This window comes from Suricata suricatta, chromosome 11, assembly GCF_006229205.1.
Source record: "Suricata suricatta isolate VVHF042 chromosome 11, meerkat_22Aug2017_6uvM2_HiC, whole genome shotgun sequence".
Taxonomy (NCBI): domain Eukaryota; kingdom Metazoa; phylum Chordata; class Mammalia; order Carnivora; family Herpestidae; genus Suricata; species Suricata suricatta.
In genome coordinates, this window is record NC_043710.1 from 38,386,529 (window position 1) to 38,401,152 (window position 14,624).

The window sequence follows — 14,624 nt, forward strand, 5'->3', positions numbered from 1 at the left end:
AATTTATGAAATTAACCTACTTTTATAAGTACCGCTGAGATCAAGATCTAGAATATTATCAGCACCTCCAGCATCTCGGTGCCTACCCAAATGTTTTTTTCTTCCTTAACAACCACCACAAGTCACCTCTCACTCAACAATTATTAGAAATTCTGGCAAAAGTGCAAATTCAAAAAGTCACAGGCAATCCCAGAGTTAACACTCAATATATTTCCTCAGGCAGTCAGTGTCCACATTTCTGTGGTACAGAAGTACTCCCACACTCTGACACATTCTTTATTTAGCCCTGTCCTCCAAAGAAAAAAAAAAAATACGATACCTTTGAAAGCACAGAAATTTCCAAAGCAGGTCCTATCTTGCAGAGAAAGAACTGAGAAAGGAGGCGAGTATGGAAGGGAGTGAAGGAGGGGGCAGGGTCAGTTCTGCTGTCCCCGAGAGCCTTCTGGCAGGCTGTTCCAATCAGACCTTCACGTGGCTTCACCGGAGGTGGTGGCCCTGCTGGGGGGAGGGACCCACCAGGAAAGATCCCAGTCCACATATGCCAGTGCCACCGCAGCCGACCAGTCCTTGGGCTGGTCAGTCCTAACTCGGATGCTGGTCAGGAGGGTGGCACCTCAGTTTTCCACTAGTAAAATGGGCTTGCTAGACCTGCCCCCCTGACACCAAGAAGTGCTGGGAAGGGACGTGAACGTGCCCACAAGAAGCTACGTTGGAAGCAAATATAAGGTGGCCACGTTATCCGAGAAATAAAATCTCGGAGTTTCCGAGTAGGAGTTGAAAACTAACCACCTTGGCATCTGGCAGGTACACAGAAGGGTGCAGCCAGCCAGTGGCAACTGTGGCACATGGGGACATGTGTCTGAAGGGGGCAGACACGTGGACCTCTGCTGACTGGTACCATGTGGAGAATGTAGGTTTAAGAAAGCAAGAGCTTCCAATTTTTCAGAGACACCAGAATCCCATTTTCAGGTGAAATAATGTCTTTGTAAAAACCTGACATGGAGTCTAGCTTAAAAGAAGACTGATACCATAAACCAAAGAAAACCCATCAGGAGGAGCGTGTGACCTACAGACTGACAGCTCCCAACTGCTGGTCAGGACATGCTGGTCTCCAGCCCAGGCCTGTCAGGGTCTGCTCCCACCTCACCCCTCTGGAGAGACCAGCATGTGCCCTGAACCACGGTGGCTCCTGGGGCCCAAGAGGGGACACACACTCCAGATTCAGAGTGACCAACTGAGTCCAGCATCCTCTTTAAAAAAAAAAAAAAAAAGGTTCTGAAACTAAAGTCCAGGAAGGAAATACAGTTTTATCAAGGCCTTCGAAGATGACAGTGAGGCCTCTCCACTCTTGTGTCCAGCGCCCCATGAGCTGACCCCCTTCCTCGTGCAGGTGGAGGCAACATTAGTGAGAGGAGAGCACAGGCTGTGAGAAGATCAGGCCTCATCTTGTGGGCCTGGGGGTTCTGCCTGAATGGCCCCTTTGGTCCACAAGCCCGAGCTCCCCTGCTGGCAGGGTCCTGTCTTACCTGCACATCCAGGTTTTTTCGAGAGGAGGCGGGTGTGTTGGCATAGGAACTGATGGAGGAGCTGGTGTTGATGTCATCGGTGCTGAGGTTGTCTATGGTGTCGCTGATCCCGCTGCTGACGGAGCTGCTGTCATCCCAGCTGCCGAGACAAACACATCCTGAGCACGAGAACCTCACGCTGCATTGGCTCAGGCCAGCCATACGGACAAGCGTGTAAAACCCCAGACAACGTTCTTTCGCCCCGATTTGACTCATCTCAAGGGCACCATCTGCGTCCTTGCTGCTCTGGATCAGCAGCTGGGGGAGTGGCTGAAACAGACGTTCCCGCAAATGGAGAATGCTCTTCTGAGCACAGGGGGCTAATCGACCCACCTCCCACCCCCTCCTCAGCTTTATCTTGGGAACTCTGTAGAAGCCGGTGGTTACTTCCCAGACCTAGTGGCGGAGGAAGAGCGGTGGGCATGGGGACTATTGCTCAAATCAGTTCAGGGCGAGTCCAAGGCAGCATGCTCCCTGGGGTGAGCATGGAAAAATGGGCTGCCATCTGAATTCTCTGGACTCCACTCCAGAAGAGAAATGGCCAAGAAAGGAAAGCCACAGAAGTCAGGAGAAACCTGTCAACTCCGTCCGCAGTCCTAACTCTAGTAGCATCGCAGGATGCCTCTAAAATAGAGTTCACTTCCCAACCCACAAATCCACTGAGGCCACACCTACACACCACACAGATGGAAAAGGGCCCAAATCTGCTCTCATGAGTGCAAAAAGAAAAAAAAAAAAAGAAAGAAAGAAAAATCACAAGAGTCGTTAATTGCATCTGCTCTCTGGGGTTAGCAATGTAATATATCTAAGATTTCCTATAATCCTGTGAAGAAGAAAGAGGATTGAGGAGGGGAGTGCGGCTGGCAGGGAGGAAGGAGGGAAGTTGGTAACAGACACCCATGAATCCAAGCCCCAGAGATTCTGCTTTGAACTTGTACCCGGTCCTCCCTTGTGGCCTTTCAACACCAAGCTGTTATTCCAGAGGAGCGTGTGGCACTGACTGTACACACAGTTTTTCTCACACTAGTGCCTGGAGCATCGTGGGATTACCCTGGCTGAGCCAGCCCCGACAGGGCGAAGCCACGGTAGGTGTGAGTGGGGAAACCAATGACAAGGATGAAGGGGCAGCGACACCGAAGGAAGCCCGGGCGAAGCAAGAGCGTTCTTTCTGCCGGAAACCAGCTGTCCCTGCACCCGGAGAACCAACCAGGCCTCCTTCACTTATGGATCATTTGGGATACTGGCAATGCTCTCTAGATGTAAAATTGGTTACTTCAAACTTGTCCTTTCTCTCAGACTCTAAGTGTCAAGTAAGATCAGAGTCAGCGAGTTCCAGGATGGACTCCAAAGGAAAATACTTCCAGGAGATGCTCTGTGATAGATAGCAATGCCGCCCTCACAAGGTAATGTGGGCTCTATGCTGGCTCTTTGGGGCCCCTCTTAGACATTCCCATTGTCTGTAAACATCGTAACACTTGGCAAGTGCTGGAATGATGCCTTTCACTTGGCCTAAAACAGCACTCCCCCAACTTGCGTGACCACACTGGGGATGCTGAGAAGAACACAGCACAACTTGGGAGGAGGGAAGACGGAACCTGAACTGTCACTGGCCACCCGGTCCTCACCTGCCCAAGAAGGCAGCAGCGTCAAGAGGAATGACATCGTGTGAGCACCTGTATCGAGCCATTCCTGAGGCCCTGGGAAGAGAGAAGCACACCTGGGAGACTGAACGTGAGGATTAATAGATTCTTTAGCTCAAAAGGAGTTTGCTCAGTTTTGTGTCACTTAGTATACTTGTGCTACCGAATGGGGAATTGCAAAGTGCTTGCCAAAGGACTCCAGACGTGTGGCTGAGAAAAACGCATTGATGCAGTGAGCAAGAGGAGTTGCATCCAATCAAGTGGCAAAGGAAACTGTTCCTACACCAGGGGTACGAAAGTCCACTGACCCAGGCTGGGTGAGGGATGGCGAAAGGCGCTACAGAAACTGATTTCAATGGAAATGTGAAAGAAACACAGAAGATCTGTGTTTGCTGTGGTGAAACGAAATTTCAGCTACGAGGCTCAAGAGATGCAGGTGACGCAGCAGAAAGAACTACAGTGTAATCACTCTGGAATATGAGGGAGCATCCCTGCATCCTGCTCTTGAATCTGACCGTGAGGCCCTGTGTGATGGCCCTGGAGCCCACTGGAGATGACGAAAAGTTTCAAAAGACGAAGGGGGATGACGAAGTAAATTATAATATCAATGCTTACGTGTAAACAGCACCTGGGTGGCTCAGTTGGTTGAGTGCCTGACTTTAGTTCAGGTCAAGATCTCAAGGTTCATGAGTTTGAGCCCTATTATTGGGCTTCGTGCTGACCGCTCAGAGCCTGAAACCTGGAGCCTGTGTCTTCCTCTCTTTCTCTGCCCCTCTCCCACTCATACTCTGTCTCTCTCTCTTAAAAATAAACATTTAAAAAATTAAATAAAAAAAGAAGAACCTAGGGGCAGCTGGGTGGCGCTTAGTCGGTTGGGTGTCCGACTTCGGCTCAGGTCATGATCTCAGGCCCCGTGCTGGGCTCTGTGCTGACAGCTCAGAGCCTCGAGCCTGCTTTGGATTCAGTGTCTCCCTCTCTCTATGCTCCCCTCACCCCAAAATAACTAAACATTAAAAATTTTTTTTTAAATAAAAAATAAAAAAAAAGAATCTAAAAAAGGGTCTTGTGATTTCAAGTTTAAATGAGCACTGATTTCTGATTTGAGATTTTTTAAATGAATGGTTTAAGGATTGGAATTGAGACTGTAAAAAGAGTTACAGCACTTGGAAAAACTTAATTTATGACACATATAACTTTAGTTTATTTGATTTGCAAGAGTTATGTGCTTAGAAAGATTTCGACGGTTAGGCTGTTAAGTCCACACTGTCAGACATTTGAAGAGCTTGAGGAAACCATGCGTGTTAAACTGATGAATGCCTCTAAAATGTTTAAGGAAGCTTAATTATCCAAGTTTCCAAACAGTACTAATTGTTAAAATTCAATTTGTTCAGTCTAAAGGAATAAAGTAGTAATCAAATAACAAATGGAAATCATCTTAATTTATATAAAAATACTTGATTTATACATGAGATCTGTAAGAAAACAGGTTTAAAGATAAAAGCTTTTGGGGGTGCCTGGGTGGCTCAGTTGGTGAGGCATCCAACTTCGGCTCAGGTCATGATCTCTCCGGTCATGTTTATGAGTTCGAGCCCTGCATCAGACTGTCTGCTATCAGCACAGAGCCTGCTTCCGATCCTCTGTCTCCTTCTCTCTCTGCCCCTCCCCCGCTCGTGCTCTCTCTCAAAAAATAAAAACTAAAACATTAAAAAACTTTAATAAATTGAATAGTAAAACCTAAGAAATTGTAAGATGTTCTTTTTGGGCACAAAAGCACTCCGTAGACATTTGAAAACTATGAAGGCGGATTTTGTTCTGTGAATGAACGAATGATTTTTATATGAATGACTGGAAGAGTAAATGAACCCAAGAAAGCACACCTCCTCTCCAGGTTTTCCACTCCAGTCCATCTTGGCTCTACACCGCAAGACTTGCAAAGCTATTCCAGAACTGCTCCCCAAATCTCAGTGGAAACAACAGTGTGTCTGACATCCTTGGGAAAAGAGCTGAACCCCAAGGCCGCCTCCTGCCTCACAGGCTGTATTATAGGAAATTTAAAGGAACGTGGGACACAGAGCTTGGCTGGTTTCCCTGTCTTTTAAAAAAAAATTTTCAAGACAGCATATCATGTTTATGCCCTATAAATTCTTTGGCAGAGACACAGACAAATGGCAAGAAGATGATTCCACTGATTCCTCAAGAACCATCAATGCCAACACATGCTTTCCCAGCCAGATCACAGGCATGTACCTCTTTCTCTACTCAATGAAATGTCCCCATTGGCACAGTCATACAATGGCCTCCAGGAGTGATCAGTGATCAGATTTGAAAACAACCTTCACCCATTTGGAGCCGATGGGAGGGTGGTAGAAACTCCATCAAACATTTGCTATAGTTGTTAAAGACTCCTAAACTCAACATTTTTGGATCCTGATACAAGGGCTTTGAATTCATTTGTGCACCTCACCCAGCCAGTCAGCACCCTCTCTGTGCCAGGCTCCGTACAAGGCAGCGGAGATACCGTGATGAGTCCCAGTTGTCCCTACCCTCAACGGCAAAACCAGTGGATGTGACAGACAAGAATACATAGCCCAGACACAAATGAAAATATAAATCAGAGAGAGGAGCAAAGGGTACCAAGTAGAAACTGCACCGGTTCTAGACATTTCTATAGCCTTTGATACCTCAAGCCACCAACCTGGGACCAGCACAAGGTGATGGCAATAGTGTGCAGCATGCCAGGCCCACTAGCATTCTCTGCTGTGCTGCAGTCTCCTTCAAGGCATGGAAGTGGTGATGGCAAAGGGGTCAGGAGAGCCAGGCACTGTCCCCAGCCATCCCCAGAACGACACCCTCTTAGGGTCTGGAAGCCTCATTTTCTCTCTACACCACAGCCATGCATATACGGAGGGAGCTGGATGCAGCCAACTTTCAGACTGACATCCTACTAGTAGAGAAAAGTTGGCACAGAGGCAAATGGGCACATGGAAGGTCCCCACGGATCTCAGAGCATCTCCTCCCCTTCGGTATAAACTGCCCAAGAGGTAACTGCACCTTCGAGTCTTTGGGTTTCTTCATTGCTAATTTCACCCCTCAGTTTTTGTTAAGTCCACACAATCTTTTTTCTTCTTTCTTTCAATTCAAGTTAGTTAACATACAATGTAGTCTTGCTTCAGGAGTACGAAGCAGTGATTCACCTCTTACACATGCCACCCAGTGCTCATCCTGAAATGTGCCCTCTTTAATGCCCATCACCTATTTACCCCACGTCCACCATCGACCTCCCCTCCAGCAACTCTCAGTCTGTTTACTGTATTTGAGAGTCTCTTATAGTTCGCCCCCTCTCTGTCTCTGTTTATTTTTGAGAGGGAGCAAGCGGGGGAGGGGCAGAGACAGAGAGGGAGAGAGAGAACCCCAAGCAGGAGCTGCACTGACAGCACGCAGAGCCAGAACTCATGAACCGTGAGACCTTGACCTGAGCTGAAGTCGAGAGCATGATACTTAATCAACTGAGCCACTGGGACGTCCCTAAGCCCACAAAATCTTTTAAATACTTGGAATAGATACCAATATCTTATACACAGGAGACAAGGAGCTAGCCCTGAGTAGTAACAGCCCTTTTTAGACAGAGAAGCACTTTCCCATTTGACACACCCCTAGCTAAGCCTCTTCACACCACTTGCAATTTGAGTTCCAAACTCTCCTAGAGAGGCAACAACCCCAGTCATGATTTTTTTTTTTTTTTTGAGACAGAGAGAGACATCATGAACAGGGGAGGGTCAGAGAGAGAGGGAGATACAGAATCTGAAGCAGACTCCAGGCTCTGAGCTAGCTGTCAGCACAGAGCCCACGAACCGTGAAATTATGACCTGAGCTGAAGCCGGACGCTTAACCAACTGAGCCACCCAGGCGCCCCTTTTATAATTTTTTTTTTTAATTTTAACAACCCCAGTCATAATAGAGAGTCTGCATTACACTGCACTATTTATCCACAGAGGAGTAGAATGCAATCTAACCTAATATTTATAGCCACCATTGAAGGTGTTTACCAAATGTCAGGTACTCTACGAGGTGCATTATATGTATTATTCCACTCCCATTGTCAATCCAATGAAAGAAGCTTAGGGCCCAGAGCTCATCAGAAGGATGGGATTCAAACCAGACTCCATGCAACCTTCCAGCTCATCTGAAATCAAGCACATACAGAAGAGCTTGGAAATCTCTGTCTGCTAGCCAGCTGAATCACAAAAGAACCTCCACCAGCTGATAGCAACCAAGTGTATCAAAAAAGATCCCATTTTGGCCAAGACACAGCATTTTGACCAGAATCATGGCCTCGACCGTTTGTCTGCTATCTCTTGGAATATAGATGTGAAATGATTTGCCAAAAGTGATCAGAAAATCCACTCAAAGATGGAAAGACTCATAAAGCCAGGAGGATCCTATTTCAGTCTTATAAGAGTTACTGACATCACTGTGTCAGGAATTCAAATGCCACTCCGAAGGCTTAAAGCACAATTTTAACAGCCAAACACAAGCTATCTGCTATGAGGAACGCAGGTGAAAGCATCATAAATTACTGTAGCTCCTCATACTCCCTGTTTCCCTCCCTGTTGTGGGGAGTGAGCATTCCACAGAACCGAGGGGAGAAGCCTGCCTTCACTCGTGCACCCCCTCCCCGAAAACCCACCTCTAATCTGGACGCATTTTTAATATCAAGCTCTTCCGGGGAGTTTCCAAACGCAGCAGGAATTTGTAATGGCCCTGAATTAATGTGATTTTATATTTATAACTTCATCTCCCATGAAGCAAAATGGAATCCCAAGGTTAGAGGGATGATTAAACAGATGTTTCCACTAGGATTTACACACCCATGCGTGAGGAATCCTGGGTTTCAGCAAAGACTCCAACTCTGAGGAGTTATTGAAGGGTCCAGAGGGTCATTACACTCTTCAAACGGACTCCCTGTGAGATAATGTTTGCTCAAGGAAAAGACATGGTAACCCAAGTTGTAAAACTAAAAAAAAAAAAAAAAAAAAAAAAGACAAAAACCAAAAAACAATCACGTTGCAGATACGTGTTTGTTGTCTGCTCACTGATACACCTCCATGCAGGTTCGCAGAGAGGAAGGACTCTAACTATGATTCTCAAAAGCAGTCTTCACAAAGCCACAGTTCCTAACACCGGACCCCCAAACCCCAAAGACTGGGTCCACTTCTAGGAGGCCCTTAGCGTGTCCCGCTTTCTGCCTCTCTCCTGGTGGCCGAATGCTCACTGCAGAGACACCAAGGGCTGGGGCCAGGCCTTACCTGCTTACTTTTCCAGTTCCGCCCTAGAATCACAGCAGAGCTCATTTTCACAGCCCTGTCCCCGCCCCCCCCCCCTCCAGACAGCTGTATTCAGTTGCAAAAGCCTAGACTGGTGAAACTCGTTTTCTGGCTATTGTTCAAGGCAATTGTTCCCCTGAAACCCCAGGGCCCAGGCGGAATGAGATCCTTTGGTGTGGATGAGTGAGCAAACCCAACGGCGGGCTTAGAAGTAACCCCCCGGGGAAGGGAAAGGGTTTGGCTACCTTCATTTCCCACCAGACAGGTATGTTAACTATTTCCTTCCCAGGAGTCTCAAGGGCATCACCTCCTCAGCTGCTGCTGTGGCCTATTAAGAAAACTTAACCTTCAAAGAAAGCAATAACATTTCCTCACCATTCTACCTTTCATTGTCTATCTGGGAATGATAATAGTATAATAGCCAATTTTAAATGAAGTTCGAAGTTGTGCCAGACCTCATGCTAATTACGTGTATTATTTCATTTTATACCCACAACTGTACGGAACAAATAACAACTCTCACTGGGGGCTTACTTCTGTACCAGGTCCGGTGGCTTACATTTTCTCTGGGTACCATTTCTCTGGGTACCATGATATAGATACTAACACTATACCCATTTTAGAGGTGAGACCATTGAGGCTTGGAAAGAAAGGCCCAAAGGTCATACAACTAAGAAATGCTGAAGGTGGGATTCAAACACAGATCCGAGAGTGTTCAACCACCCCGTTTATGTATTCACTTGGCATCCTTTATTCCATGCCCATCATGTATACAATAAGGACTTCAAAATTTTCCACACCAAAAAAAGAGACAGTTACTTGGAAAAAAAGCCATAAGCAGGCCTCCTATCTCTAGGTTTCACCTTCTGAGATCAGCCTACGTGGTTTGCAAAATGTCCTAGAACTTGAGCTCAAATGGAAGTAAGGGCAAGACACAAATCGCAGTGAATTCAGTCTCCTCTAGCAGTGGGCCAGGGAACCACTAAGCCCTGCGGGCTCCAGAGGGAGGCAGCACAGCTCCAGAAAGAAAAGTGAAATAGATTTATTTGAAGCCTGGCTCTACCATTTACTTTGTCAGAGGCGCCTCCTCCCACTCGCCCCTACTCCCCCACCCCTGCCCAGGATACCCAGGCTTCCTCTTGTGTGATTCGGTGCTAACACCAGGCCTCATGCATCTATTGTGGGGACCAGATCAGACCTGCAGGCGTTCTGGAGATAACCAGCTCCCGTCAGCTGCGGTACAGGATCCAGGGAGCCTGAAAGAACCGCAGGAAGGAAATGCAGGCCCACGCTGCAGAAGAGACGATGAAGTAGGAGGGCAAGGACTTGCCTCTTGCTGCCACAGCGTCCCAGGGGAGAAGCAGCCTCTACAGACGGTGCCAGGTGCAAGGCCACTCACTCGGGGAGGAGTGAGAGAAACAAGAGCCCCATAAAGAGGGCTCCAAGGGGATTTAGCAGAATTCAGAATGCCAGGGGTTGAGTTTCACCCCACAGCACCTTCGTCCCATTTTGGTAATTTCATTCCTTTAACAAGTAGGTGGTCCCCTGAGTAAGCGTGAAATTCCTCCCTTTGGCTCCAGGGGCTCGGTGGGGCTGGAAACCCCAGAGGGATGCCTTCTGGCTTCATTGTTACAATAGGCACCAGCGTGTCTGCTGACCTCAGCTACACAAAGCTGTCTCCTCTTCAAAGCTCCTCCAGGGAGGGCTGCTGACACTTGGTCCACTGCCCGTCAGCTTTTGCCAAAGATCTCAACAAACTCATCCTGGGGTTCTGTTTAGCACAAGATATGTGCACCTTAAACATCAACAGAATTCAGCATCATATAATAATAGCAAACACCTACTCAAGGTGACAAGCTTTAATAGTGGGATCTAGGTACTTTACACACATTGTCCCACACACTCCTCTCTATTACCCTACAAGGCACAAGCTATTAATGTTCCCTTTTCATAAATGTGGAAACCGAGGCTTCCAGAGTCTAGGCCATCTGCCCAAGGTGCCAGAGCTAATAAATGGAGCTGGATTGGAACCTAGATTTGCCGATTCTAAAACCCAAGCTCCTCCTGACCACGTTCATTCAACCGAAGAGAAGAAGGAAGGATTCTTTCATCTAGATCCCAGTCACATAAGAACTTACAACTCCCACATGTTATCCCAAAAGCCCAGGACACCTTTTAATGAAATCAAGTTATTCTTCAAACATTTCCAAGTAGGTAGAGAAAAGGGAGGGGCAAATCCCACACAGGCTTGGCTGGCTGCCTTAGGTCTAGCATAGCTGAAGAGGGATGTGGAGTCCCAACATTTCTATCACCTACCATGCCACACCCACACACACCCACACACTCACTCATATTCAATTCCCAACACATCTCAGAGGTCTGGAACCTCGAATTCCCAACCTGAATGCTCAAAACAGAACCACAACTGCGCTGGGGAAGCTGAGAGAGGGGACTGTCCCCCTAAACCAATCCCACCTCGTTTTGCAGTGTGTCAGGGGCCTGACCTTAAAAGCTACCCCCTTCTGGGGCAATCAGGGAAAGAAAGAGAACTCAGGTCAAGCAACAACCACTCAAAATCAGCTTTGCAACCCCAAAACAGTTCAGTTCCAGCTAATTAGCCAACCCCAGCACACATGTGAACAGCTAGTGCCAAGCCTGGGTCAGCATTAACATGCCGGGTGTACAACGTCTCCCTCCAGGATTCAATAAATCCAGCTTCCCAGGAGGCAGCCCCAGAGTTCCAGGGCACAGTCCTAGTAACCCAAGGCCAGCTCCAAGGCCACTGGCTGTCCCAGATTTGACTCCCACTTGGGTTCCTGCCCCGCTGAACCTGGTACAAGCACAAATCCAGTCACTAGCCCAGAAGTCTCAAAGAGATAAGAGGACTCCCAAGTAGGTCCTGCTGCAAAGCAGAGCTGCTTTTTAATATATCACTCCCACCCTCTCAGAAACAAGCACAATCTGAGAAGCCCAGCAGGCCATGCCTGCCTGTTTCGTGTGCACTTCAGTGAGTCCTCTGCAACAAAAGTGCCCCTCATCCAGGTGAACCCACATTTAAACCTGTAGCTAAAACCAGTCCGAGCCATCTGCCAAGCCCAACAAGGAAGACTGGTGGCTAGACCTAGGTTCCCAGGCCAGCCTGGCCTCTTCCTAGCTGTGTGACCTTGAGCAAGTGACTTAACCTCTCTTAGTTCCCATTGCTTCCCCTCGAAATTGAAGATAATATTGCTGGCTCTGCAAAGAAAAGTAAATGAGACTGTGTCTGTTAGATGCTTGGATAGGAGTAGGTGATAAGGAACATTTTTTTCCTCTTCCCCTAGTCTGGCTTAAAATAGAAATGCTTCTCTTTGGGCAGCTTTGTAGCAGCCCTAGCCAATAAGAAAAGTACTCATATTTAAATCTCCCATGCATTCTCTCCTGGAGACCAGTTTCCAGAAAACAAAAAACAAAAAACAAAAACCCCACAACAACCCACCCAGTAATTTGCAGTATTAGTAAACACAACCACAAACTCACTTGGCTTCTTAGATTCCAAACAAAACCTTCAACTACAAGTCATTTTCATCAGGGCCCTCCAAACCACTGGCAACCCTTGCAGGGGCCCACACGGCCTCTCTCCAGCTCTCTCCTCCCCTTAAACTGGAGGGTCCCCCCCCCCCCCAAATCCTGGAATAAGGATCTATGACAGCTGGGAGGTCAACACCAGTTTTTCAGTCTCAACAGCCTACTTTGATAAGTTGGTTTGGAAAAGACTGACATTTCCCAAATGTCCAGGTAAACTAAGGACATTTGGGGAAAGCTCGGGCTTCCTCCAGGATTATCAAGGCTTTGCAAAGGAGCTGGGGGTGGCTGGGCAAAGGATGCTGAATTCCGGACCAGCTGCTTCCCCCCATCGGTGAGCCCACGGGGATTTTGGCAGCTCTATCACTCGCTGCTCTGCCGGGCTTTCCAGTATCATCGGAGGAACGACAAGGCAGGACAAGCAGCACACCCTGCCCCAAGCCCCTGAAATTTGAGGAAATCATCCTACCTGGTAAGGTTCCCAGGCCAGAGCATTTCACTACATTGTGGTCCTTAGAGAAGGCGGACAAAGAAGCCGAAAGAATCTCCCGGTAGCAACTCCTCAGCCAGCCAGCCGAGCCGAGCCAGCCCACGTTAGGCCAGGGAATCCCGGGCACCCAGCGGCTCGGCTACTAAAGGACCAGTCAGACGGGGATCACTATTCCCCAGCCCAGAAAAGAAATCTGATCCACCAACAAAATTAACCCCTTAAGTGCTGAAGTAGCGAGAGGTCAGGCCAGAGCGCTAGCGTCAAGTCAGCTGTGAAAAGTTTCAGCGAAGCTGAAGCCAACACCAAACTCTGAAACAATTACCGTAAAGCATTTAGTGGGCGGGCCCTCGCTATGTTCCCAGGGGAATCTGCAACAATGGGTCAAGCTGAACAAAATCTAAACGTGAAAAAGTATTTTAAATCCCCCCGGACTGTGCCAAAATGTTGGGGAAAGTCCTTTCAGCCAAAAGTGCTACTACTAACAATGACACACACCCCCAAACCTACTCGCGATAGCATTTCTTAGATCATTGAAAACAAAGTATTTGTTTGAAATGGTTAGATAACTTCTGAACCTAAAGGGGAAGATACCTATTTGTATAGTGAGCAATGATGTACAAAATTTCCGGTGATGTCAGTTTTGATGCAGTGCCAACAAAAATACGCATTAATTCCTGATGATACTTTTTTTTTTTTTTTAAAGGAACCTACTTTAAACATTACGGTACAAAGGCCGGGAGAGGAGGTGGGATGGGAAAGAGTCCCAGTTCTGGGATGGGAAGGGGGTGCACCGACTAATCCCTATTAAAACCTGTAATCAAGGAATTCATAAGGAACTATGTAAACAGATGCTGTGAACAATGAACAACTGTTTTATTATTGAAAATTCAAAAGCAAAATTATGTTATAGCCACAAGCTTTTATTTTAAAATGAAGAAGGATTAAGATGCTCTCCAAAAAACTCCAATTCCCTCTCCAAAAATCCTACCAGTTGGCTCCTGGCAGCTTTCAAAGACTTTCTCTGAGGAAGGCTTTCCTCCTGGCTTGGGCTGCCTCTCCAGAAGGTTGGGGGAGTATGGTGGTGGTGGTGGTGGTGGGTGGGTAGGTGGGTGTGTGTGTGTGTGTGTTGGGGGTGAAGTAGATTTGGGGAGGACGTACAGGGTCCTGTGTGGTCAGCCTTTGCTCAGCAAACAGAAGACTTTCAAAGGGGAATGAAGAGACATTCCTCCCCCATCCAAAAGGGAGAGAATAAAAGGTCAGCTCAAAGAGGAAACAGGGTCTCGTAGGACTTCCCAGGTGAATGCAAAAGGCAAACGTGTCCAGGAGCAGAGATTGTAATCTTGAAGGAGTCCCAATCAAGGTTAATCATTCGCATCTCATCCCTTGGGGCCCTCCCCCATTAGAAAAAACTGCTGCCAGCATCAGTAGTGGGGGGTGGGAGGCAGAGGCCAAGGGGGGGGGGAGGGGTGGAATTGGGGAGGTGTGTGGCTCCAATTTGAGACAGAAAGTCAGGATGGATCTAAGGTCTGGCTGTGGAAAATGCTGTAAACCATTCCGTGTACTTTCTACACTGTCCTTGGAACTAAATTCATCTTTATAACATGACTTGAGAATCTGGCTGACCTCTATGTTAATTTGGGTAGAATGAGACAGTGACTATACACAAGAACACATACAGACATGTATACACACACACATACACATCCAAAAAATCTCCACTGTTTGCTATACTGTTCCTTGTTTCAGGCAAATATAATATGTAAAAATCCAAATTAACTGCCAATATAAATTAAGGGCTGTCTATCCATGCATTTAGTCATTCGTTCAACTAACTGATATTTATTGAGCACTTGATAGATGCCATATCACTGTTCTAACCGCTGAGGATACAAAATTGACCCCAAATTCCTGTACTAATAGAACTTACCTTCTAATGGTGGAACTATAAAATAAATGACATAAAATGTAAACTATATAATATATCAGTGATAAATGTTAAAGAGGAAAAGAAATATAGGAAAGAGGATATGATTTTTGGGGGGAG

The 14,624-nt window shown here is 47.1% G+C and overlaps 1 protein-coding gene across 2 annotated transcripts in view; it reads right to left on the reverse strand.

The window, feature by feature from the left end:
* The window catches only part of NAV2 (neuron navigator 2), a 373,160-nt gene that overhangs the window by 74,240 nt on the left and 284,296 nt on the right, over positions 1-14,624 (reverse strand). For both annotated transcript variants that reach the window (XM_029956497.1, XM_029956496.1), the window contains exon 12: positions 1,527-1,665. In XM_029956497.1, coding sequence (XP_029812357.1) covers positions 1,527-1,665 — 139 coding nt within the window. The remainder of the gene's footprint in view (positions 1-1,526; positions 1,666-14,624) is intronic.